We start from the raw sequence: 27,887 nt of genomic DNA, 5'->3' as shown, positions 1-27,887 counted from the left end.
AAAATAGGGGGAGAAAAACTATTGTATGGAAAGGGAAAGTGTTGTGAGTTTACAGAGAACGTGGGTGAGAGAGTTATCTGTAATGAAGCAGGACAAGCAGGAAACTGTTTACTGTATGATTACACATTGAATTGGGAATAAGGCCAAACCTGAAGGATGACGCTGTCTGGCTGGCTGAAGTTGGGCGTACTGGAACGAGCATTTCCACTGGCAGGGGTTGAAGGCCAGAGACCCAGCAGCTTCCTCCCACACGTCAGAACACTGAGGAAGACGGAAAAATAGGGTGCAGGGTCAGAAAACACCTAACATCCGCTTATGGATGCACAAAACAAGCAACAACAGGATATGGACAAAGATGGAGTATATAAATACATACTTGACCTACCAAGTACATTCTTGTGTTTATATCTTACAGGCAATGGTAAATATTTTTGCTAGTTATGTTCTACGGATCCTGCAAACAAATCTTTATGCAAACATGTGAACCTTCCTAAAAAAAACAAAATTAGGCAACGTCAATAACTTATGTAAGTCCAGCTGGGGTTTTTTTAACCGTTCAAAGTTCCTTAAGATGGAAGTCAAAAGCACGAATATGTTCAAGCATGACATGATGTAGATTAAGTTATTTAGTTGGACTTGCATGTGACCATATTTGTGGGTTCAAAGGGTCTTCAAATTAATTCTACTTCTGTTAAGGCTGTGCATTATCGATTTTTGATAGTGAACTATTAAAATGTGAATGATTAAAATCCACGATCTGCAATTAAAGAAATATAGTATCGTGCTACAGTGCATTCTATCAGTTCCCAACATACATTTACATCACATGTTAACTCAAAGTAGGGGTGGGCGATATGGCAAAAATATCTTATCACGATTTTGGTTTTACTATTTTGCAGGTGACTGAGCATTACAGCCGAACTAATTTACCCATTTTAAAAACAGAGCCTTGGGTAACAAAATATAAAATAAAGAATGGCCGACATTTAGGCCAAAGTGGCGAAGAAAAATCTGTCATTTTCTTTGCTATTAAAAATTAAGCACAAAAGATACACATTACACATACACAACTTCACACAAACCGGATACGTGTCTGTTTATTAGATCTGTGCATGAGGTCTTAAAGTGACAGCAGCCTAATAAACCTGCTGCCATTTGTAATTAACATAAACAACAAAAGACCAAGAGAATAACTTCACTTTATAACTTTAATAAGAATCAGTGTGTATGTGTATATATTATAATTTATTCAGTGAAGTCTATGTAGCGTTACATTTTTTACATTTGTTTATTCTATTTCTTACTTGAATGCTAGTGTTAAATACACCAACTGGAATGAAATAATCAGTGCTTTATTTTTTTACATTCCAAAAAAAAAAGAGAAAGAAAAGAAAAAGATATTTTTGCCATAACGCCCACCCCTAACTGCATACTGTTATCTACTTCTAAATACACCATTTCTCAAGAACTGGAATACACACAACAACAAAAAAGCACTTGTTTTAGTGTGTGTGGTGTTTGTAGGCCGCGTCAGACTTGCAGAAGTCGGTCTGTTCTAAAAACCACAACTGGATTGCTGTAGGAGGTGAGTATCAACAGAACTCTAGAGCTGAAAGAGCCTGTTTTCATGCCCTCCATTATAACATGCACTCATGCAATCATCATTAAGCACACAAAATGTGACAGTCAGCCAGCAATAAAAAAATAAAATAAAATGACAGATCCATGCTTACTGTCTAAAGTTGAATAGAGGCATGGTGACCCAGCCCAGAGCTTCAATGCTGCGTTTCTGCTTGCTCTTCTCCTCCGCACTTCCAGGGGGCGGTAGAGGGGTGGCATATAGCATCACAGTCAGCTGTGACTCCCTTGGCAACTGGTTGATCTGGACGGGGAAGCAAACTCTATATATTGAAAAAGATAAATTAATAAATAATGCCAGTCACAACCATGTTTTTGAAATGGCAATGCATTTTCGTAAAAACAATTAGTTTTAGTTTGCTCTAAGAACAAGAATATAAATGCAACATTTTATTTTTAAACACCTACACCTGGAGTTATAATAGTACATGCACATTGCACACCTACATAACATGTACTTAAATATATTTACTAAGATGGAGAAAATAAAATAACTGTCTACTGAAATATAACAGAACAATACCAAAACTCTACAATGAAGGGGGCAGAGTACAAAAACAGCCACAGGAAGCGGAGATGGATGAGCTATTTTCAAATTTGAAGTACTTGGTAAACAAACTAAGATCTAACTTGTTCAAACATTAGGTCACTTGTTTTTTTTAACCTCAAAGACATTGTATTCATGGGACTGTGTAGCATGTGTGGATTGGCGCCAGGCTCACCTCTGGTCCCACACTACCAGGTGGAAGAGATATTTGCTGACAGACTGTTTACTGGTGTGCTGGGGAGCACATAGTTCCACCCCACCGTGGGTGAGAGAACAGGACAGGAAGAAATTTTCATAGCTGTGGATGTTTGTGAAAGAAAAAGAAAGAGGGTGAGATCAGCAAATGGCATCAAAAATCTAACAGAAGCCAAAAAAAGTGGGCCATTAAATCACCCTTTCCAGAGAGCTGCTAACATAACCACAGTTCACACCAGATCAGTGTGTATGATTCATTCAGCCTGGTTTTATGAACTAGATCGATAGATTCCTCAATCATTCTTTTAAGACCAATCTTTTTAATTCACAAATCAGAAATTGCTACTTCTGTTTTTACAGAAAATCTTGACATTTCAGCATTCAGACTAAAATTTCATTCTGTTGTAATTTACATCAGAATTCATGTGGACTATGCTTATGACACACTGATGGTCATTTTTTGAAACTTAAACTTCAGTCCCCTTTCGTTGCAATTGCATGGAAAAGATTGAATTTTTAAAAACAATTTCCATTAGCATTTTCACAGAGGAAAGTCATTTGGATAGTGAATTATGACAGTATTTTTATTGTCAGGTGAACATATCCTTTCAATTTCAAATGAATCATCTTAAAGCACTGACTTTAATAAAATATTGCCATTACTGTGACTTTTTTGATCCGCAAAGTCACAAGTGAGTGGCATGACTTTAACTTTATGCTTTACGTAGGCAAGTAGTTAAGATATTAAAGCCATGTCCCATGACAAAAGATTGGCTGATTTTCTACCAATTATTATAGAGTAAAACAAAAACAACAAAAAACAAGTTGTTATAAATGTACATATGACAAATTCAAAAACTTTTGCTGGTAAGATTTTATTAAACAAGTCCTTAGAGATTAATGCAAGTAGATGACAGTTTTATTTAGTAAAGGTTTACAGTAGTTCACTTAAAAATGAAAATTGTCATGTACTAACCCTCAAGTTGTTCCAAACCTGTATGAGTTTCTTACTTCTGCTGAACACAAAGTGAAAACGGTTAACCAAAAAGTTGGACCCAACTGCCTTCCATAGTATGAAGTCAATGGTGCCCCGTCAACTATTTGGTTTCCTACATTCTTCAGTTCAAAATATCTTATGTTCAGCAAAAGAAAGAAATTCATACAGGTTCAGAATAACTTGAGGGTGACTGATAGCTCGACCCAAAAATGAAAAATTGTCTGGAAAGGCAGAGCAGTCCAAAAAGATATGGTAAAGAGAATACACAAAGTTAGATCTTCGCCTTTCAGAAGAAATGCGTGAGTCAATGCTTGAATGTCCTAAATACTTAATGAAGTCTGCTTGATGCTTTAGAAAACAAACCTTAACCAACAGACTGTTTTTATTTTTGGGTTCGCAAGCGCAGTTAATGGCTGTGGAAACCTTGCCACCTTTTTCCAACTCCTCTCTCCTAATCCCAACATTATACAATGTTCTCCCACATCATTCAACTTCAATTTAAGCACTTATAGAGACTCCAAAATGGGAAGTGAACTCTGAGACAGATTTAAATCGAAGGAAAAACATTCCCAAGCTAAATGGAATACCAAAGAGGGAAGAAAAACACAAGTGAAACAATGTTACCAATCCTAATGCTGATTAGAGGATCCAGAAAAACACTCCAGAGGAAAACCCACCGTGGTTGTTGCCTCCTAAAAATTATTTAACCATCTTCATGATAAATAAAGTTTGGAATGAACATTTAACACTGATCAGATCAGATTTGAGATATATCAGCCCTGAAGGAACAATCTGATTGACTCTAATTGCCAAAAGCAGATGGGATGCAGGGGAATGTCGGCCCTCCGTCACCACTGCACAGGTGCCTGGTGCCCAGCCTGCCCTCCGCCTGGCCTCAAAAGGTCAAAGTTTATGCTGAGTTCCCATACGTGCTCCTTTGTGATGGCTCGTTCCAGTCAGCATCAGTTTCAGAGGGAGACAAAGAGCACTAGTCCAGGTCAATGGGCGTGAGAGACCATTCCTGTGCTGTGAGGGGGAGGGGAAATGGCTGGATTACTTAATCACTGAACGACTGGGCGAGGTGTAGTGACATTTAGGGTTGGCCAGCATCTGTCTCCATACTGGTGGGAGCGGTTGTCACGGTTCTGGGTTAGGACAGAGGGTGGAGAAGACTGAGAAAATTCTAAAAGTTCTCTCTGTGCACCATAACACCAAATAATCCTGCTGGATTACCAAAGAGGCTCAGCAACGTGGACAGCTGGTGTCCAGCTGCGTCTCTGAATTCTGAGGACAGGAAATTAGACCTCGGGAAAAGTGACTATTGTGGAAGTAGAGGCATCAATCTAAAAACGCAACATTCAGGTTTTTTTGAGTCACAAATGAGACCATGAATGTGATCAACAGATGGCGATCATGCAATCTGGAAAACTATTTGCTGAGAAAAAAAAAGAAAAAAAAAAAAAAAAAGAAGCACTTCCTGAATACAACACGTGCCATTAAACCAAATAATAGTGAAACTCAACCAAGGCAAGAATAAGTTATTTTTCTGATTAATCCATATGGTCCATGTTATTTGCCTTAAATGTTTTAAAAATGTATACTTTCAGTTTTTGGTTCATTGAAATGGGGCAAAATCGCAGCACGTAAGATGATACCATGGAAAGTCTGCTTTGCAAACGTCAACAGATTAGCAATCCGGAATGACAGGTTTTAATAACAAACAAGATCTTTCTGCAAATCTGAACTCGTTCAAACCGACAATACAACCCACTTTCATATTCACCATCTACCCATTTTATAAAAGTGTTGTAGGAAAAATTCACAGATATAATCTTTTCGCATTCCAATTTTTAGCAAAACCCACATTGTCACTTGTGCACTTGTTCATGTTGCAAAATGTAAACAGAGGTGTTACGTGTACACTACCGTTCAAATGTTTGGGGTCAGGAAGATATTTTTTAAAGAAACCCCTTATGCTCACCAAGACTTCAATCATTTGATAAAAAAAAGCTATTACTTCAGTCTTTAGTGTCACAATGATCCTTTAGAAATCAATCAAATATGCTTTTTTGGCACTCTAGAAACATTTTGTAAAATGAAACATTGTTAAAAACAGTTGTGCTGCTTAATATTTTTGTATTTTTTTACCAGTGTATAATGCATGCTAGATTCTCAGGCTGATATATCCAAACCAAGAAAAGATAGCACTACCTGGCAGCCCATGTGATGGGAACGCGATGAGCCGCGTAAACACTGAAGGAAAGGACGTTGGTGACCATGCCAGCTTCCTGTATGGGGGCTGTGGATCTGCTGCTGTGTGGCATGGTGTGGAAATTAGCATTGAAAGTGCTACAGTACAGCTCCACAAGATCCAAGATAGCTGCAGTCAACTTCTCCACAATTGCCACTGTAAAGGAAAAATAGGTTCTGCTGTTTATATACAGATTATGATGCTAAGAATTATTCATAATTATTACACCACTCTGAAACTTTATTTTTTGTAATTTTTTTGCATGTTATGCTTGTAGAATATTGGATGAAGCAGCAGCAGGAATGCACACCAGATGTTAAAGTTGAACATGTCATGCACAAAGGTGCATCCTTCCCGTTTATCCCTATCTGGGATCACAGACATTGTATCAGGATGCTACATAAACACTCTTCCAACAAACATGAAACACTTGTATACATCCTCAACCATGTTACCCCAGGAAGAGGCAAACACTACCGGTCAAGTATGGACACACTTGAGATGAACGGACCTACGTCTATGGATATTTAAAAAAATAAACGTATTATATTTTTAGTTAAGGATTTTCATTGTTTTATCCTTGTTCCAAACAATCAAATATGTATAGAATACATTTGTAAAGTAGATAAATAAAGGCACAGTGAAACAGTCACTAAATCTTAATATAAGAAATCATTCATATATTGTTGGGGACAAAAGTAAAAAAAACTTTACAAAACTATTTAAAAAAAAAAAAGTAGAGCGAGGCGGTTATAGTGAATCACAACCCCGACAGGCTGATCAGGACCCCGACACGAAGCGAAAAAAAATAAAAATAAATAAAAAATCCATTCCGTCTCTACGGTCATCCTGCGTACATAGCAACGCTGTTTTTCATGGCAACGGTGTGTTATACTTAGCAGCGGACTGTTATCAAGAAATAACAGACCACATTCTACATTGGAATTCAAGTAGTAGAATAATAGTAAAGGTTGGGTTTAAAAAAAGCTAAATGCTTCAGTGTGACAAAGATTGAAGAGCGTAGTATGACCAGAAGCATCGTACCTCTGTTTTCTTTCTTCGCCAAGACACTGATATCCTATAAAAACAAACAGAAAAAGACATACATAAGCATGCATACCAGATAGAGCCACACTATTTCTGTAGTGAAAATGAAACTTGTAAAAACCAAGAAAAAAAAAAACATGCATAGCATTTCTAGCCGTTTTAAAGGTTAGTGGTTTGAGGAACTAGAAGCAGCAAAAGCTGCAGGTTTGCAGCATGCGTCTGTGCTCACACGAAAGTAGTCAGCAAAAAAATATATTTACACACACACACACACACACACACACACACACACACACACACACACACAATGAATGCTAATCAGATTTCTAAAATATTTCCCATGTAATGATTTGTGACGAACTGTTCAAAGGTACTACCTTCTGCACTTTAGGCTGTAGTCTGCAGGGGCAAGCTGGCAGCTGGTTTAGGGCAGCAGTGATGTCAGGCGTTTCAACAGCTGCTAGAGAAGTACACAGGGCCTTCACCGACTGCACTAAACGCTCCACATGCAATGGTAACTCCACCTGCAAGTGAGAAGAAAAAGAAAAAGAAAAAGAAAAAAAACACTAAAACACTGAAGGCATTTCAAAAACCATATTAAGCATATGTGTTTAAAGGTATTTTTTTGACATTCAAATACTTTAATGTCACCATGAAATAAAAAAGGAAGATTTTTTTTAAAGGAATATTGCAGTATTTATTATGAATGATTTTTTTTTTTTTTTTTTTTTTTTTTAAATCATGTGCCCTCTAACTTTAATCAAAATAACTTCCTCTTGCACCAACCTGGTCCGTGTACCATACCAGCCATTAGTCTGGTTGTTTGATGAGAAAAAGATGAAATGTAGTAGTTGCAATAAACACGTTAAGAATCCGTACAACTGCAGCAGCGGAGGACTTTTATTCTGCTGTGCGGAACTGAGAAAGAACTGATGACGGAACAGTTTGATCTTCGGCTGACAAATCAGAGGAAAGGGGCGTTTCATTCCCGCCCACGTGTAGAAATCGAATATTCAAGCTGTTTATCATTTTTTTCTACCCAAAACAAAAAGCTGAATACTTGTTTTTCGTTTTTAAAAAAGAAAAAAGAAAAGAAAAAGGGAACCGTTTTCTTGTTTTTCTACTACTACTTTCAATATTGAATCAAAAAACGAATGAACGCAACGTACACGGACCCGACATCTCTTCGCGACTTCAGGCAACTTGTCACTCGTATGAGATAGCAAGAGAAAAACCACAACGATCCAATCAATTCCTGATGGACAAAATCAATTCCAGTCCTGCATTTTATTCGTCTGAGAAGCAGTTGCACTCGGATATACATCGCAATAGGGAAGAAAAAGGCTAATTCGTTTCTGCCAGCAGACTCTCCTCTGTTAGGAGTTTCTGAAAGGATGATTTAGCGTGCTACATGTCAACCTCTTGCTCGTTGGGACAGCTAGCCTATGCCACTCCCTCAACATACACACGTCAATTTAGCCAGAGCAACTTTTCTCTATTTACAGATGTGACAACAGACGCAAGGGCGAATGGCCATGTACGTAATTTCCCGGGAAAACCATCCTGGCAGGTAGGTCTAAAATATAAACACTTGTAATAGGCTTACCATAGTGAATCAGGGCAAGACAAAATCGTGTTTTGGACGAAGAACTAATGTGTTCTGACTCGTTTAAATTTCCATTATCAAACAATCTTCAGATAAGCAATGTTTGTAACAAGCTTACCTCCGATAAAAGGAAAGACTCAGCCTCGTTGTGAAAGGTATCCAGGAGAAGAGTCAGTGCCTCCCTGTCACACAAATAAAAGAGTATGATTCAAACAGTGTGGAAGTTAAATCACTCGTGTACAACAGCCTAAACCTCCTCTTCATCGCTTTTACCTGGTCACAGTCTGTTTGATTGGCCTCTCTTGCAGCAGAATATTGTGGTTCATGGTGGATGGAGTATCATCATCTTCAAGCTGTTAACAACAACAACATTCCTTAATGCAAACATTAAGAACTCAAACACCATTATCTTCTACACTATTATGAATCAAGATTCATAAATGGTGTTGGTTAAACAAAAGGTTTTTAGAATATTAAAATATTCTTCACACTAAGGAAACAGTTCTTCAATGTCATTGCTGTGAAAATTGATACCTTTATGTTTAAGTGCAAGTGCATCATCTAGGTGTAAGGACACATACCAGGCATATATGCATTGTACTCTAAAAGCAACATGAATGCCGTCAGATTTAAAATAAATGTTTTTTGAAATCTTCCAAAAAAGGAATTGCATGGACAAACATGCCTGGCGCAATATGGACTGCTTTTTTAAAGTGTTCAACATTCAAATCAAGTATATTTGTATAGCGCTTTTCACAATACAGATTGTATCAAAGCAGCTTCACAGTATTAAATTAAAATAAAATAATACAACAAGGTTGGTTTCTAGTGGAATTTATTGATTGATAAAATAAAATTAAATATCCCCAAAATATCCCCAACTGAGCAAGCCAAAGGCAACAGTGGCAAGGAACCGAAAAAACTCCATCAAGTGACCTAATGGTGTCCTAAAACTACATCAGGTGACCTAATGGAGAAAAAAAAAACCTTGGGAGAACCCAGGCTCAGTCGGGGCCAGTTCTCCTCTGGCATTTATGAACTAGAGGCCAGATTGTAGTTTGAACTGTAAGATTAAAAATATTATATGAATGCCTGGCCGAAAAGATGCGTCTTTAATCTATTTTTAAACTGGGAGAGCGAGTCAGAGCAACGAACAGTATCAGAAAGACTATTCCAGAGTTTCGGAGCCAAATGTGAAAATGCTCTCCCTCCTTTGGTTGATCTGGATATCCTAGGTATGACCAAAAGCCTCGAATTTATTGATCTTAAAGCGCGCGATGGATTATAGGGCGATAGAAGATCCGTTAAATAGACTGGAGCTAAGACGTTTAGGGCTTTATAAGTCAGTAGCAATACCTTATAATTAATACAGAACTTTATAGGTAACCAATGCAGTGATGATAAAATCGGTGTTATATGATCATATTTTCTTGATCTAGTAAGAACTCTAGCGGCTGCATTTTGGACTAACTGTAGCTTGTTTATTGAGGATGCAGGACAACCGGCTAATAAAGCATTACAGTAATCTAGTCTCGAGGTCATGAATGCATGAACTAACTTTTCTGCATCAGAAACTGATAGCATATTACGTAGCTTAGCAATGTTTCTAAGGTGGAAAAAGGCTGTTTTTGTAACATATGAAATATGATTTTTAAAAGACAGGTTACAATCGAGTATAACACCCAGGTCTTTTACTGTAGAGGATAAAGTAACAGGACATCCTACGATGTCAAAGTTGTATTGTGAGAGGTTCTGTGGGCGTTTTTTAGAACCGATAAGTATTACCTCTGTCTTGTCTGGATTTAATAAAAGAAAATTACGCGTCATCCAATCTTTTATATCTTTAACACACTCCGGCCGTGATGAAATATATATTTGAGTGTCATCAGCATAACAATGGAAACTAATTCCATGTTTCCTTATAATATTTCCAAGTGGCATCATATTGAGAATAATAGAGGGCCCAACACAGATCCCTGCGGCACTCCATAGTTTACTGAAGTTATGATCGATTTTTCTCCATTCAAATAGACAAAATGGTAGCGGTCAGATAAGTATGATCTGAACCAGCTTAATGCTTGTCCTTGAACACCAGTATAATTTTGTAGTCGATCTAAGAGTATTGTGTGATCTATAGTATCGAACGCAGCACTTAGATCAAGTAAAACTAGTATTGAGATACAGCCTTGGTCAGAAGCTAAAAGTAAATCATTTGTGATTTTAACGAGCGCAGTTTCAGTGCTATGATGCGGCCTGAATCCTGACTGAAACTTTTCATAGATATCATTTTCTTGCAAGAAAGAGCCCAGTTGAGCGGACACCACTTTTTCTAGTATTTTAGACATAAATGGAAGATTTGAAATGGGTCTATAATTTGCTAGATTATTATGATCTAATTGTGGTTTCTTAATGAGAGGTTTTATAACTGCCAGTTTAAATGTTCTTGGAACATGACCTAAAGATAAAGATGAGTTAATAATATTGAGGAGAGGCTCTTCCACTACAGGTAACACTTCTTTCAGTAGTTTAGTTGGTATAGGATCTAATAAACATGTTTTTTTAGATGAAATAAGTTTATTTAACTCTTTTTGTTCTATAGTTGTAAAGCACTGTAATTGTTCTTGCGTCGTGATAATTGAGGCTGAATTATAAGGCGCGATTGAAGATTGAACGTTTACAATTGTGGTTCTGATGTTTTCTATTTTTTCAGTGAAGAAGTTCATGAAATCATTTCTACTAAACTGTAACGGGATATTTTGTTCGGGTGACGTCTGTTTATTTGTTAGTCTAGCCACGGTGTTAAATAAAAACCTTGTTATGATTCAGCAGGGTTAATATTGATTGCACTCATTCAAACCTGTAACTCAAGGTTTTATACTTTCAAGAATTGAATACACACGGAGTAAAGAGTTGACCTAAATGTGTTTCCTGTGGTTTCAACAAGACGAAAACATGTTGGGTCACTAACCCATCTGCTGTCAGCTTTGGTCTTACCATTCGGGTGAGCTCCATGCTGACTGAACTCCGTTTGGTAAGGAGGAGTCGAATGTCCCAGTCAAACTTCAGACATTGCTGGATGTACTCAAAGCTCGCCAGAGTCTCAGTGCTTAGCAGAAAGGAAAGAGGCAAAATCAAACTTGAGATCTATTGGTCCATAATGTCTTTATAAACGGCTTTAAGTTTGGGTCAGTAAGTTTTTTTTTTAACTTCCACAAGGATGTATTAAATTGAGCATAAGTGAGAGTAAAAGACATTCATGTTTAAAAAAAACAAAAAAAACACACCTTTCAAATAAATGCAGTTCTTTCACACACACTTTGTCTCGTAATAAAGCGCACAAACCATTTTATGGCAGTTTTGTACATTTTCTTTTAAAATAACCTTGGTCTAACAATTCAGTATGAAAATCCTACAAACTGCTCTTCTAAATGTCAATGAAACACTGTAACAATCATTATTAAACTGAAAAACTAAGTGTGAGGACCCAGAAAAAGGCCTCCATGAGTGAAGTACGTTATTGTTCTGAAACTGATGCTTATGTATTTTATTTTAAAACAGTCATACACACAAAGTGCCGCCTCACGGCCCTGCACAAGCACATGGTTATCAGGAAAAGACACACTTCCTATCACACAGCTGCACCCACAGCAAAAACAACCAACACATTCAACCCAATCACACCTGCGGTTCTTGTCGCACACTGTCTGTTTTGCCTTTTAAAAGAAAGCCAACCAACTGTAACATCAAAAATGTCAAGTGGCCTTTAAAAAAATGAAAAACAGGAAGAGCACACGTAAGAGTGATTACATCTGCCTCAAAAGGTGGTCGTGTCATGGGGAAACCAAATGTGGTTATAGCAGTCCACAGACATAAGCACAGCTAGTTTTTGTGAAACCACAATTGAAGGGCCATTTATGTGATGAGGAACTTTTCAGACCACAAACCGCAGATCTTCGGTTCAGCTCGTTTTTTTTGGAATCACCCCATTTCCACCCACAACTAAAATGTACTTAAACCAGAAATGCTTGTAACATGTAGTTCATTATGCTATTAGACGGGAATGTTTTAGCAACATACTGCAAACTGACAAGCAGCAGGGGGACTGTTTTTGGCCGTAATGCTAACACTCAACATGAGTGTGTGATTGGATTTTCTCCCCAATGTGAGGTGGACATGAATCCCCTGGAAGAAAAATGCAGATGTCCAAAAAAAAAAAAAAAAAAAAATCCTGTTGTCAACAGTATTTACAAGCCTGGAATATGAATTATTGCCAGACAATGAACATCATAAAGACTAGTAATGCACCAATCACGATTTAGCATGACAGATTCCAATTGTTACAAGCAAATTGACTGATTATGATATTAAGCAAACTTTTTTTTTTGCAAACTTTATGCTCTATAACAGACAAACTGGCCTTAAAAATATCTGTAGCCATTTAAATTTAGAGGCAACCACTAAATTTGAAATCAATCCAAACAAAGTTGCTACACACATGTAGTGAATTGGATAGTAAAATTTCAAGATTTAAAGTAAAACAGAGTGGTCTGACTTTAGATTTGTGACATTATGCTACATAGACACCCACAAAACAAAATGGACTGAAAGAAAATAAATTCACTCTGACAGTAGGTGGCGCTTATGAAACCGCAGCGGTTTCTTTGGAGGTAAGAGGAAAAGAAAATGTCATGAAAACTTTTCTGAAGACAGTCAGTTCTCTTCAGATACATTCAGATAAACCCTCACCCCCAATTCAATATTTATATTTTTCTTCCTATATTTCAAGCATTGCAAACAATGAACTTGCTGTGCCTGGTTCAGTATTTGCTCGGCGTTCTCTTTGCTTACATCTTAAGTCGTCTCTGGCCTGTGTTAACATCCTGTTTTCAAACTTTATAATATTTCGACAAATTACATTTTAGGAAATGATTGCAATGCAGTCTGTGCGCAAGTTCGGAATAAAGATCAGCCAAAAAAAAAAAATCCGGTTCTGATTTATGGTCGGTCGACCAGTGTATCTCTAATACAGATTGTGGGAGAATGTGTTTGGATCGTAATTAAAATGCTCAGAGTGAGTAGAATTTAATATTGAGTAAACTTTCATCCCAAGGCTGCTAATTGCCCTTTTTATGTAGGGTCATTTGGCAAGCTAAAGATGAAGGGTAAACTATGTAACTTTTGATTTATGTCTATGGAAGTTCTATGCATTTAGAAAGCAAGCAAACAAAGCATCAAGAAGGGAGGTCAAGTCACTTTTTGGTGAACCCTTAGTTCTTACTTTCTGAGGAACTCCGCCTGGCCACAGATTTTCAGCAGGTAGTCGTCCACATCAATCATATCCAGGTCATCATGGGAATAGCAGAGGGTCTGATAGATCAGCAGGTCTATGGTTGAAGATCCTTTGAGAAGAGAAGAAAAATACTGACATTACTTAACTTTACTTGCATGATGAAAAATAACTATCCAACAGTGTAAATGCGTAACTAAAATGTTTAGTAGCATAGTGTAGCTTTTCCTGTAACATGCGACTTTTTACAACAAGTAGAGGTAATAAAACCATAAAAAAAAAAAAAAAAAAAAAAATATATATTATATATATATATATATATAATAATAATAATAATAAATAATAATAATAATAATAATAATAATAATAATACACTACTTTTCAAAAAGTTTAGGGACAGATTTTCTTAATGTTTTAAAGTCTTTTAAGCTTACCAAGGTTGAATTTATTTGATCAAAAATACAGTACATTCACAGATACATAAAACAGGTATATTGTGAAATATTACAATTTAAATAAAATGTTCTATTTTAATATATTTTGAAATGTAATTTTTAGCAGTCATTACTCCAGTCTTCAGTCACATCTAATATGCTCAAGAAACATTTCTTATTAATGTTAAAACAGCTGTGCTGCGTAATATTTTAGTGAAAACAATGATACAAAAGATTGATTTCAAATAAATGCTGTTCTTTTAAACTTTCCATTTGATAAAAAAAACAAAAAACAAAACAAATGTCTTTTACTCCCCATTTTTGTATGGTTTTATAGTTTTATTAGCTGTAATTGGTTGCAAGTTAATCTTTTCAAATATAATACTGTCGGTCACACTGATAGTCATTGTTTTTGCGCACTAACGCTTTAAAAAGCTTCAATGAATTTAGCTAATAACTTGCATAGTTTCTGACGAAGTCAAGTTAACCATGTAAAAAGAGTTTAACAACTTTAAATCATGAATAGCTTGAAGCTTGAGAAACTAGTTTCAAAGTAACTTCCCCAAAACAAATGCTAGCTAACAAAAGGCAGTGAGCACACAAAGAAACAGAATAATTGCCCAGCATGCCTCAAAAGGTATTGGTTTGTCTTGTAGCGAGATCAATAAGAGGTCATCAATTAGTGACAAGTCTGTGCATCCCTTCCTGGAAATGGACATGCGGCCAGACGCTCCCGATACAGTAAATTAGCACCTACTGATCCGAATACATTCAGTGGACAACAGACAAAGACGATGGGAATTTTCCCTTGGTTCATAGCAATGTTCATCACTTCAATGGGAGGATGTGGAAGAACGGAAAATAAGAGCAGAGGTAGGGATGAACCAGAAAAAGGTTAATCCACCCTTCCCACAAATTACACCCTAACTGGGCAGATGTACTGCACTGCGGTCAGTGGGAGCACATTTTGGAGAAACGCCCCTGTCTCATTCTCCCTCACACACCTCATTTTCCTCCGTACTTTCTCAATAATGAATTGGGCACTTCTGTTTGAACACGAGTCTTGAGGCTACGCTTTTAATATATTTTTTTAATGTAAATGGACCCATTTACACATTCCAATTAGAGACCACAGAGTGCAAGTAGCGCACATAGAAAGACAGAAACAAGACTTGTAACCCACATTTGTTCTGCAAGGCACAATTTCCACATTTCTTATTGTTACTGGTGATGTAATTCTTTTTATGTTAAAATACTTCATTCCAGTTTACTATGCTGAGACATGTAAACCTTTTTGTCAGTTGATTTCCACCCAAAAGTGTAAACATTGCCATTCTGTTTTGTTTTTTTTAACATTACCGTTTGTTTGAGCACTTTGACATAGCAACGCTGACTCATGAATTGACCAATGGCGTGAGTTTGAGGACAAGACTATACCTTTATATTCACTATAATCATTTTTATATTAAACTTCTGAATTTTGATATTTTATATCATGACTTTTGGAAGGTCAGGCTTAGAAACTTTTTAATTTTCCAGATTTTCCATGAATATGAGAATCTTGTCAAATCAAAGGGAAGATCATTCATTATTCAAACCCAATGACTATTTTCCAATGGTCCACTTTAGACATTCACTCAGGTCTCAGTACAGGCAGGAAGTGTAGGTGGGGGGAGTAAGTGAACAGCACTCTCTTCTACTCTCATGTGTTGTTCACTGCGTGTATGTGCTCAATACTCACTGCTGTGTGTGTGCACTTGGAAGGGTGAAATGCAGAGCACAAATTCCAAGCATGGGACACCATACTTGGCTACACGTCACTTCACTATAAGTAACTTTGCAACTACATGTCAACTAACTCAGTTATTAGACTGAGTTGTTAGGGTTTGTGTTAGTAAAATAAATCAAAATGTAGTCGTAAAGTTACTTGTAGTCAGTCTGTACATTGTTAGCAGATACAGTGCTATGCGTAAGTTTAGACCCCCATGCTAAAGTTGACTAAAAAGAGGAATAAAAAAAAAAAAAATCATCTTTTGGAAATTGAACTTAATGCCTTAAAAAACAAAATAGGAAAAATCCAACCTTTAAGGACACCAATTTTCTTTGTGAATGAATAATGTATCGTAAATAAATAAACGTTCTTCCTTAAATTACAGGGTGCATAAGTCTGGACACCCCTATGTTAAATTCCCATAGAGGCAGGCAGATTTTTATTTTCAAAGGCCAGTTACTTCATGGATCCAGGATACTATGCATCCTGATAAAGTTCCCTTGGCCTTTGGAATTAAAATAGCCCCACATCATCACATAGCCTTCACCATACCTAGAGTTTGGCATGGAGTACTTTCCATAAGATCATCTCTCAATGCAAATCAAACCAGCTATTAGGCTAACTGAAATAAAACCATGCCAATCTCTAGGTATGGTGAAGGCTATGTGATGATGTGGGGCTATTTTAATTCCAAGGGGCCATTTTAAAGGGGGGCTATTTTAAAGGCCAAGGGAACTTTATCAGGACGCATAGTATCCTGGATCCATGAAGTAACTGGCCTTTAAAAATAAAAATCTGCCTGCCTCTATGGGAATTTAACATAGGGGTGTCCAGACTTATGCACCCTGTATTTTAAGGAAGAACGTTTATTTATTTACAACACATTATTCATTCACAAAGAAAATTGGTGTCCTTAAAGGTTGGATTTTTCCAAAAAAATTTAATTAAGGCATTAAGTTCAATTTCCAAAAGATGATTTTTTTATTCCTCTTTTTAGTCAACTTTAGCATGGGTGTCTAAACTTATGCATAGCACTGTAGTTAAGCAGACACTTTATTTTGACAGTCTACTAATACTCAAAGAATTAGTTGACAGTTGCAAGGTTACTTATAGTTAGTAGTAGAACATCTAAAGTGGACCATCAAAATAAAGTGGTACACTTGTTAAAGTGATTTAGATTTATTTTGTGATCCACTATGTTTTATTTTAATATTAAATTTGTATTAATTCTTTTAATTACATAATTTAACAACAACATATAAAATACTGTTCTACATTATTTTGTATTCATGTTTATGTTGTGTGCATTTTTTTTTTTCAAGCACCAAGGGAAGCATGTCCTAATTTTGTTGTACATGGTATGACGACAATAAAGTAAATATCACTACCCAGCCCTCAAGCTATGCTTTACAGACCCAAGAAAACATTTCCATGCCCTATGAACCACTTTGAGTTGACCTGCATCATTTTCAGTAACATTTAGCAGATATCACAGCTGCTTACGACACAAAAGACCCATGTGAAAATAGCACCACAGACAGAATTCATCACATACTGGCAGGCAGCCATGATAAATGGCATCTGTGAAGCAAATCATGCAAGATAAACAAGTGCAGCGAATTCGTTCACTTCATATTTCTCAGGCCCGTCTCTAATCTCGCCACATGAGGCCATATTTGTTTGTCTGTGTGTGTGTCTGTGTCTGTGTCTGTGTGTGTGTGTGTGTGTGTCTCCAAGGCGGGGGAATGAAAAGCTGCCTCTTTTAATTGAGTACACAAAACAGATGGCTGGCAGAACACCCATTCAGTGTATGCCATTAAGAGAATTCCGAGTTTAGAGCAGTCTTTCCAATGAGATCCTGTGGCCCTGTTCAAAAGTATCAGGATGTGGAAGAGAAAATACAGCTTTACAATATTAACCAAGCTCAGAGTAGATGCAGAATATTTAAAATTATGATCTGTATTGCTAGAATATAAATGAGGCCAAGTACACACTATAAAGTTTCAGGAGTGACAACAACCGCATTTAAATGCAGGACTAAGTTCCCTCAAATTATTGTTCAGAGTGTATGAAACCCAACTCCCAAACACTCCTGAAACTGCTATGGTTACCACGAAGTCAATCACAATGTTCTGGAATCTCACGTGTTTGGCATCCACTTTCCTGACCAAAGAAATATTAGTGACAAGACTCATTATGTTCAGCCATTTTAACTAAAGCACAGCTAAAGGAGGCGTTGTGTATTTGATTATGATTGGAATATGATACAACTAGTTGTTCAGTTCGATTCCATACACACACACACTGCATAGAATTTTTGTAAATGCAGTTGTCACTACCTGCATTTTTCGGGAGTTAATGTGATTGTAGAGTGCAGTTGTCACTCCCGTAAATGACTGAACTGTGTGAACAGAACAGGATTAAGCACTAAAAGGTGAACTGACAACCAAATTTAGTTGCAATGTGTACAAAGTGAATACACTCAAGTTCTTACCATCACAAGAGAAAGTGTGCGGTTCTCTGAAGTGGTAACTGTAAACTGTGACCTTTATGCTGACCCCTAGGCCCTGTTGCAGTTCATCTTGAGCCACGCATGGGCTCCAAACAAAGCCCGCATTTTTTGAGTAGTCGTTGCACGGGTATGCCAATCGTAGCCTGATGAAAAGAGTAAAGGATGTACATACATTTTAATTAATATTCTAAACAAAATGATTGTATATAAACAGCATTTTTAAAATAAAAATTAATTTTAAAAAGTAGTTACGAAAAAGACAAATACACAACATAGCAACTCACAAGTCAAGTACATGACAGAAGGCCGCCACTTCTTCATCCCTCTCTTCAGACACCTGAAAGAGCTCGTAACCAAAGCCATTTGGTCTGGAGCCCAGAGATACCTAAAAGGATTTAAAGTTGTTGTTTTTTAAATAAATATTTTATCTGACAGTAAAAAAATTATGATCAATATTTCATAGAATTTCAAAATAACAAAGTAAAAAATAAAATAAAATAAAAAAGCATGAAAGAGATTCTATGAATGCTCACCGGATCAACTGACACTCTGCGCTGGCTTCTAGTGCTCTTCTGTCCCGGAAGATAGGTGCGGGGTGGAACTTGTGGAGGAAGGGTGTTACTGCGAGCTACTGCCTTCCCCGATTTGTCCCCGTTTAGTCTCCTGCTTCTATTAGGTGACAGCCAATCCCCATTTAGCTTGCTCAGGGAGTCATTGAGGTTGTCATAGTTCAGAGCGTCTCCGGAGGAAAGCTTGGGCTGGTCCACCTCAGGAGTGAACAAGTTGACATCCCGTGGGGCTGAGCTTCGATGGACAATAAACGGATCGTTCTGGGGGAGAGGATTCCTGGGCGGTACCGGTGGCGGAGGCTCATCTAGGGATGGAAGCCCTTTTGACAGCAATTGCGATGTTCCTTCAAAGTCACTTTCCCATTCGTCCAGGATGTAACGAGGCGGAGGCTCCTTACTGAATCCGTGAGACTCACCGCTGGAACGTGATAGGTTCGACACTCCGGGTTGAACGTGGTTGAGCATGGGGTCAGATCCGGACACACCTTGCTGCAAATTATTCCAAGGGGGACTGGGAACACGTCTAGGCAGGGTGGGCTCGCTCCTCGAGGGTGATGACTTGCTGGTGTCAGGGGGTAGGGTATTTGCTGGGCCCTTGTCCTGTCGGTGGCGGGCGAGGGCGTCATACTCCATCTGCAGGGCCTCTGCTAAGACCAGCTCCTTTTGGCTGAGGCCAAGAGATTCCAGACAACCCCAACGCTGTTCCTGGTCATTCTGAGTCTGCGCTGCAGACATGTTCCTGTAGGGGGTGCTGCAGTGCACACAAGGAACGCAGAAAGGAGCTTGACGGCACTACGAGTTGCACAACCAGTTCATTAGGCCCTGTTAGGAGATAAGAATGAAAGAATAAGAAGCATGCTATTGATATTTGCCACTCGTAAATATTCTGGAGCCAGTATAAAAATTTGTCATCAACCTTCCACGTAGAGATGTTGACACTCGTCAGATAAAAGGCTAGCAACTTAAACATCCTGTAGACTCAAATCAATGATTATAAAATGGCTGGGTATATAACCATAAATATCATACAAATGTCAGCCAAACAGAAAAACGTATCGCTGAACTAGAGAAAAACCAATAACTACAGCAAACTTCAACCACAAGAACGATTTGAGATCATTTAGGGATGCACCAATATAAAAATTAAATCTAATTCTACACCATTGTCAAAATTAATCAAAAAACAATTCAATCATTTTAAATGCTACAAGTGAATTTAAACATCACAACATTATAATGCACCGTATGAAAAATGGATATTCATTTTGAGATTACATAGTTTCAGTCAATACTGGATATTTAAAAATCTTTAATATCGGCGAATATGGTATAGATCTACATAAATTACATAAAGACAGAACCATTTAACAAATGAACCTCTTGAACCACATATGGATCAAAGTGCCACATGTTCAGTCACAGATGTGAGATGTTTAGAGAAGTCCACATGTGTGACTCTGACTTTGTCTTTGGCTCTGATCATCTGGCTCTTATTGCCTTTGCTTGCTCAGCAAAAAAAACGAGCCAAGCGGATCTCTCTTTCAGCACAGTCATCAGTGCAAGTTCTGCTGCAGCACAACAGTTCCTCAAACTGGGGGAAGCTGTTCTCTCTCCTGCACAGAGACTGATGTGCCATTAAGAGGCCCGTTCCTGTGGAGTCACAGCTGGACAGATGCGAAGCTTTGAATTTAAATCGACCTGAAGACCTGCTGAGTGCCTCTAAAATGGATTTAGCGTTCAATCAGCCTTACAGCATGTAGCGTGACACAGCTGCCGCCCCATAGAAACGCAGAACCATTGGGTTTAATGGTCATCTAGTCCTGCACAATGGTAAATGGGTTCAGCTGGGAAACTCTAAGGTCAAACGACTTTTTCCAAAAGGATGATACTTACAACAAATAAATTGTAGAATGATCCTAAACCCCAAAGTGGTCAAAAGTATACCACTCTGTGTAAAATGATATGGGTTATGGCTCAACTAAAATGCCTTAAATGATAGTTCCCACAAAAATGAAACTTGTCATTTATGCACCCAAATGTCAATCCAAACCTGTATGACTTTCTTTGGAAGAACACGAAAGATAATTTGAAGAATTTCCGCACGGTTGTGGTCCATATTATAGTCAAAGTCCAAAACACCATTGGACCACTTTAACTTTCATTGCAGAGACAAAAAAGGCTCCCCCCTGAAAGTGAGGAAATGAAGACAGAATTTTCATTTTTAGGTGAACTATCCCTTTAAGTGCATAACCATTTGTGACCTTTTGTTTCCTTCATAACGTGACAAGTGGCAGGGGGTCTGTTTCTCCGCCCACAAACACAACTGTAGGAAATTCTCACACCCTACACCAGAAGAGTGGCACCAGAACAAAAGACTGAAGAGGAAGCAGAAAGGCATCTGTTTGACAGACATTCCTGGACCCTTCCATTGCTCCACATTATGCATCCCAAAAAAAAAAAAAAAAAAAAAAAAAAAAAAAATTTCAAAACCGTGTGCCTCCAGTCATCTCTGTGGGCGATCATTTGAATGAATAAGGGAAAACAAACAAAATGATTTTCCAGATCAACAGAGAACGAAGCAGATGTATGACTGTGACGCGTTTTAGGCCTTCCATCAGCAAATCATCTATCCAGTTAATTTCTGCTGAACTAAACGTGTACATATGGAGATCATGGTAAACAGAGAGGATTCAGCTCATTACACCCATTTAAAACAAGGTGTGATGTGACAAGTTCTGTCCACAGTGAAAGTGAAATTTCTGCTTGACGCCACTTGATGCCGCAGAAATACAAAGGGCCAGGACAAACCTTCAGATTAACATGGAAAACACATTTTGTTAGGACACTGTCAGATAAGCACATACACACTTGTGCAAAAACACTTCCGAAATACCAGATGTGTTTGTAAACAGCATTCTCAGGCACCAACAGATGGACTGCACAAATATAACTAACATCTCCTTCTAGACGGCCTTTATGGGGCTCTGCCTCATTCCCAGAAGCTCCGGCCTCCCGTGGGCTTCCTATGCAGTCTCATGACTGAGCTTTGGCCGGAGGGGTGCAGCCAAGACAGGAGGGGTGGCAAGGAGGGTGGATCTGCATTGTTCCACAGGGACCCCAGGCCAGCCAGATACAGGCCCCCGGAATCAATCCCCTGCTGGGATATAATCCCATTCAATCAGGGGTGGCTCCCAGATTGGTCGAACAAAGGACAGGGAGGAGTGAGGGCAGCCACGTCACGTGAGGCAGGGCCAACTCAGACACGTTCACACGGCTCGGAGAACCAAAGACAAAGAGACCGCTGTCATCGCTGTCCCCCCCATATACACCCCTCCCCCAACACACCCACCCATCAACAAATATCACACGGCTCCCTTCATGCCTAGGGTGTTCGCTTATGGCAGTTCCAGCTGATCAGGGCTTGTGCGCCGTATGCTGAGGCCTTCTATCATCAATACGCCTCTCTTCCTGTGGCGTTCCCACCCTAATATTGGTTCAAAGACCTCTATGCTAGCCGACTCTACTCTGATCTGACAGGCAGATGGTGACGAGCTTCCCCATAGAAGTCAGAAGAAAATAAGCATTGGCGTTTGGCAAATACAAAACAAACTTCAAATAAAGTAAAACTAACTGTTACACCAGACTCACAATTTAGAAAAATAGAAACAGTGTTGATAAAAAGGCCAAACTCACAAACCGCAAATCCCACAGGAAGGTGACTCAACCAAACGCATGGCACGTGTAACCTGTTGCGTAGGCGAAGCCTGGCCAAGAACATCTTTAGTTCAGACGTCACAGTTCTACAGATTTTTGAGCTGATCAAATATTAATTGTTGCCTTTTTATTTTACCCCCCGTCTGACAGGTCTTAGGTGCACGGGTGGTTTCAGAGATTCAACACGTGATATTTTGAACACTGATAGACTTGAAACAGGTTAATGCCCGAGACCAATTTCAGATTTCCATGTTCCAAGAATGCAGACAGTGATCAAGCAGAGGATATAAACCTGGAAGAAAACATAAGGTCTTAATCAAAGATGAATAACATTGCTCTCTTAGCCACAAAGCACTACAAAACATCAATGCAATTATTGTTCGGCCAACGTGCCATGGTGATTCAGAAACATGCGGGATCTTGAATCAGGTTTGCAGACTAAACCCAAACCGTGGTTACAGTGTCATCATATACATGTGCTTTTATGCTTCTAAACACTGAAAGGCAGTGTAAACACCTTTCCTGTGTGCAGAGTTGCATAAACCTCCTTGTGAACATTGTGCGTGAATCACTATAATTAATGCAAATTGTTTGCTGTAAAATGCAGTTAAGACTTGAATAAATGAAAGCCTGAGCAGATACATCATAAAGCTTGTGAAGCTGACTGTAAGCATTATAAAAAAAAAATAAAAAAAAAATAGTCAGCATTTGTTTTATGATTGCAAACACACAGTCCCTTTTGGGAGATTTGAGTTCTTATTTTTCCTAACTTTATAAATAATAGTTATTGAATGATAACCTGTGCATTACTTATAAATATAAATGTTAAAACAATTCTAATGCATTGACTATTTTTTTATTTTATTTTTTTTTTTATTTAGAATGCATGCATTTTTTTTGTAAAATAATTGTTTTAGATTTTAAATTAGCCTACCTTGTGACTTTATATATATTTTATCTTTTTTTAATGACACTTTAACGATAACTTAAATGTCATATGGAGTCAGGAGATATTCTAGTTTAAAAAAATATATATTTAAAAGAAATCATGCAATATCACTGAACGCATTTATAAAATAAATAAATTAAAAACAACAGACACCATCATGCTCTTTTCTGTTCACAGCACCCTCGTCTAATAGTTTATAAATTAAATCAATATTAAAAGATTTCCTTAAAATATAAAACAAACAATACAATAGTAATCTTACCCAACTACACAACGTTCCCTCTGTTTTGATACACGTTTACACACATATATATTAATGGCTCAGAGCGTCCTACTAAATAAACGTCCATTTCAAATATAGATCTATTTGAGGCTCAGAGACCAAAACTTGTCAAGTTGATAGTCATTTTTAAAACAGAAACCAGCGATAATAGGAGTAAAAACGCGGCGGTCACACGCCTCTCTAATTTTACATTTAAAGCAGCGCCAGAGTGTTTCGTTCTCAGGTCGGGAGAAGCTCATACCAACAAAAAATTTAGGAAAATTTACAGCCACTGCGCAAAAACAGCTGGTCGTATATAAATAAGAAGCGTTTGTAACAGCGCTCTCCGTGATAGTGAAGGAAAGAGCACATCACATACCGTGTGCTTGGCCTCTTGAGCGCCTGTGTCATAGTCGTCCTCGTTTATTATCAGGCTCAATCGTTGTTCTTTGATAGATCGTGATCAGGCGGTCGTTTCCGGAGTCCAGTGGCAAAAGATCGTGTATTGATCAGGGCCAAATCACGGGCTCGTCTCTGTTAATCCATATGAGACGCATGCTCTTTCCTCCCTCGCTCTCTCGGTTTCTACGACCGGGTTGTTTGATTGGAGACTTCGCACTGAGGATTTCAGATACGAAGCTCACATCGCCCAGTGCTTGAGTGTAGAGACAGGAGATCTAGACTGAGAGGAACAATAGCAGACTCTAGTGGACAACACGGGAACTGAGTGATGCCTGACATCAAGCACTGTCTGCAGTAGAACGTAAGAACTTTTTCGTTCTTCTGCTAAAACCGAAAAGGTTGTAACAATACTTCAATGAAGAATTAAGTAGGCCTATTTCTATTATATACTATAAACATAACGTCAATATGGTGCAAACCATTATGAAACCATACATATACAGTATATTAGGCTATATGGAAGCAAAATATGAGGCCTATAACAAACAAAATGGGAAAAGCAACTAAATTAATCCCTAAATGCATTTTTTTTTTTTTTTTTGTGCAGGTAGGCTATATCCAAAATATTTAGAGTAAAATACTAAATAACAGATGATTACTTATAGCCTAATCTGTATCCAAAACATATCTAGAAACATTTCAAGTCAAGCACAAACGCAACTCTTTGATTGACAACACTACGACTCGAAGAAATAAACATTCAAAACGCCTTAGCTAGCTGATCAACAAACTACCTGTGCTTGATATTAACCCTAAATGAGTGTGCTGGCTTAAATAGCCTACCTCAAATCAGGGGTTCTCAAGTCTGGCCATTGAGATCCACTTTCCTGCAGAGTTTAACTCCAACCTCGATCAAACTCACCTGCCTATAACTTTATAGAAATCCCGAAGAACTTGATTAGCTTGCTCAGGTGTGCTTGATTCGAGTCGGAGCAAAACACTGCAGGAAAGTGGACCTTGAGGAGGGCCAGAGTTAAGAACCCCTGACCTAGACAAACGCTGACCACATACAAAGCCGTGAAAATATGGAAACAGAAACAAATACTAGAGGCCTAGATTACATATTCTGTGAACACTATACAATAGATAAGGTCAGACAGAAATGCACTTTCTTGTAAAATATAAAAACATCAAAGACAAGTCGTATTTAGCAATGTAATGGTGTAACGTTTTCTCAAATTAAGCTGTGGCGCCATCTTGTGGTAAGAGCCCTTTGTCGACACAAGATATTGCTGATACCCTTAAGTCACCGTGAAATCAAAATTGAAAAATCTTTTTTTTAATGGAATATTGCAGTATTTATAATAAAAGATTTATCCGTGCACATCATTATTTTTTTAAAATTCATGTGCCCTCATATTCTTTAGTCAAAATAGCTTCCCCTCCCTTTTGCAAACGGCTGTGTCCCATTTCAAAGGCTGCATCCCCTAGTGTTGTTAAATGGGCCGTTCTAGCCTACAAAGGAATGTTCTTGTTGCCTAGAAACTGTGACACTGACAGCTGCGGTTAAAGAGTGGCAGGAGCGTTTCTACTAGACTTTTTTGAAACTCAAACTGTCTGAAAACAATACAGGGTTCACAAACTGTCTAAATAGGTTCACCATGGTTCATTTCTGTATATAATAAAGAGTATAAACTATATATGATTGCATCTTAGAAAGATATGTCAACATTTTAAGTGCTTTAAAGTTTTTTGTTTATATTTGTAACATTAGATATTTGACTACCCAGACAGCAAAATAGTGTCGGCCCAGATCCGGTCTTCATCTGGGCCGTGTGGGATCCCAGTGTACCAGATGTGGGCCGGATCTGGGCCGACACTATGTTGCTGTCTGGGTAAGTAGAACCCAATACTTACGCTTAAACGTGTAGGCTAAAAAAAAAAAAAAATCCTGTCAACACTGACGTGCAATGAATTCTGAGGAAGGCACGGCCATGAAGGATCCATTTGTTGTATCCTTCATTTCATGGGAAAAGAAGGATGTATTTGGAGGCCGCATTTGAAGGAGCCTTCAAATTGGGACAGCCTTCGTTGCCCCGTGGTGACGCAATGATCCTTCGAGTGGCATGAGGGCGAGATAACCTGTCACTCATATGAGATCTCAGCAATAGCAAACTGCAACAATCCAATCAATTCCCGATGAACAAAATCATATGTCCAAACAGGGAAGAAAAGACTATCGCAACTTCCATTTCATATGTCAGTGCATCTTTCGAGTCATTATTGTTAACTAAAACTATCAGAAATTGTTTTTGATAATTGAAATCAAAGAGGTTTAAGTAAAATAAGTCGAAGTAGGCTACTAAAACTAACTGGAATAAAAATAAAGCTAAAAAGAAATATTTTTAAAAAACAAATAAAAATGATAAATGCACTAAAATTGTAACTACATTTAAAATAAAAACTGAACACATTAAAATAAAAGGTAATTCATAATATTATTAGCCTAATACTATATCAATATCCTAAGATAACACTGATTGCTAGTTCACAAAATATGTTTAGATGGCTGAAACAGCTGTATCAACATATTGATAATAGAGAAAATGGTAATTCAGTTAGTTTACTAGAGAAAATAAAAGATATATTTTTTCAAAAGTGATGTGGTGGTGTGCTACTACAGTAATGCTTTCAGATACTAATATTATTAAATTTTGATACAGGCCTGTGATACTGAATAATGGCAATATGCCAATACCATGGTAAGTGTCCACAAAACATGGCATTGTACCAGGCCATACCATGATACCATGGTACTATTTAAGTGGTTTAAGCAAAATAAACATTACAATTTTAGTCGTGCTGTAATGTTCTTTGAGACCACTAGAGGCAGCATGAGGCACAAGAGCACAAGTGTGCAGTGCATACACACCAGCAACTGCAGGGAAGTTGGACCTGTACATTGTGTGACCTTGGCATAAACTACGTTAAAACATTGACAGGCAGGGTACTGAGAGCTTTTACTTTGTATTCCGAACATCACAGTGAAGTTTGTCAGTGCCTGGCAAATCTGTATGTAATGTGAGAATAGCAGTGCAGGCCTTTGTCTTTAAGGTTTAGTATGCAGGATTGACTTTTGCAAGCTGAAGAGAACAAACTGCTGGCTGCATACGAGATTAGATTTACCAGCTTTCAGTATATTTGTCCACTGGACTTTAAACTCATCAGAGACATTTTTGTGCATATTCTTTAAACAATATTGTTCTGTAAGCTGCATGTTTTTTTGAAGGTCCACTGTTGTATTGCATTGCCTTTGAAATCTCCTCATCATGTTGCTGTATCTTAACATTTAAACTTGGCATGAAACTGAACTTGTGATAGTATTTTCTTCCCTATTATGACGTATATATCCAAGTGAAACGGCTTCTTAAATAAGACTAAATGTAGGGCAGAGCCTGAATTTGTCCATCGTTCGTTGGATTGTTGTTATTTGCTATTGCTGTGATGTCATGTGAGTGACAGGTTGCCCCGCCCTCACACCAGTAGACACCTCATCAGAGAAGAGAAGAGGGAGGGGAAGCTATTTTGATTAAAGATTACTAAGGCACATGCATTTAAGAAAAAAATGATGTGCACGAATAAATAATTTTACTATAAATAGGCTACTTCAATATTCCATAAAAAAAGGATTGTCAATTTTGACTCC

General features: G+C 37.9%; 1 protein-coding gene across 1 annotated transcript in view; it reads right to left on the bottom strand.

Moving 5' to 3' along the window:
• pik3c2b (phosphatidylinositol-4-phosphate 3-kinase, catalytic subunit type 2 beta) overlaps positions 1–24,463 on the bottom strand; it is a 44,501-nt gene extending 20,038 nt beyond the window's left edge. Inside the window, exons 1-14 of the mRNA XM_084101350.1 lie at positions 24,159–24,463; positions 18,819–19,676; positions 18,570–18,670; positions 18,268–18,428; positions 13,560–13,680; positions 11,276–11,387; positions 8,555–8,634; positions 8,400–8,463; positions 7,053–7,199; positions 6,673–6,706; positions 5,589–5,784; positions 2,361–2,483; positions 1,734–1,901; positions 150–261 (exon numbers count right to left, since the gene is read on the bottom strand). Of these exons, the coding sequence (XP_083957476.1) occupies positions 150–261; positions 1,734–1,901; positions 2,361–2,483; positions 5,589–5,784; positions 6,673–6,706; positions 7,053–7,199; positions 8,400–8,463; positions 8,555–8,634; positions 11,276–11,387; positions 13,560–13,680; positions 18,268–18,428; positions 18,570–18,670; positions 18,819–19,589 (2,190 nt within the window). The 5' untranslated portion in view covers positions 19,590–19,676; positions 24,159–24,463. The remainder of the gene's footprint in view (positions 1–149; positions 262–1,733; positions 1,902–2,360; positions 2,484–5,588; positions 5,785–6,672; positions 6,707–7,052; positions 7,200–8,399; positions 8,464–8,554; positions 8,635–11,275; positions 11,388–13,559; positions 13,681–18,267; positions 18,429–18,569; positions 18,671–18,818; positions 19,677–24,158) is intronic.
• Positions 24,464–27,887: the final 3,424 nt, after the last annotated feature.

Source organism: Abramis brama (assembly GCF_963993115.1).
Source record: "Abramis brama genome assembly, chromosome: 23".
In the NCBI taxonomy this organism is placed as follows: Eukaryota; Metazoa; Chordata; class Actinopteri; order Cypriniformes; family Leuciscidae; genus Abramis; species Abramis brama.
Note: the sequence above shows the minus strand (reverse complement) of the source record. Positions and strands in the feature narration are given on the sequence as shown.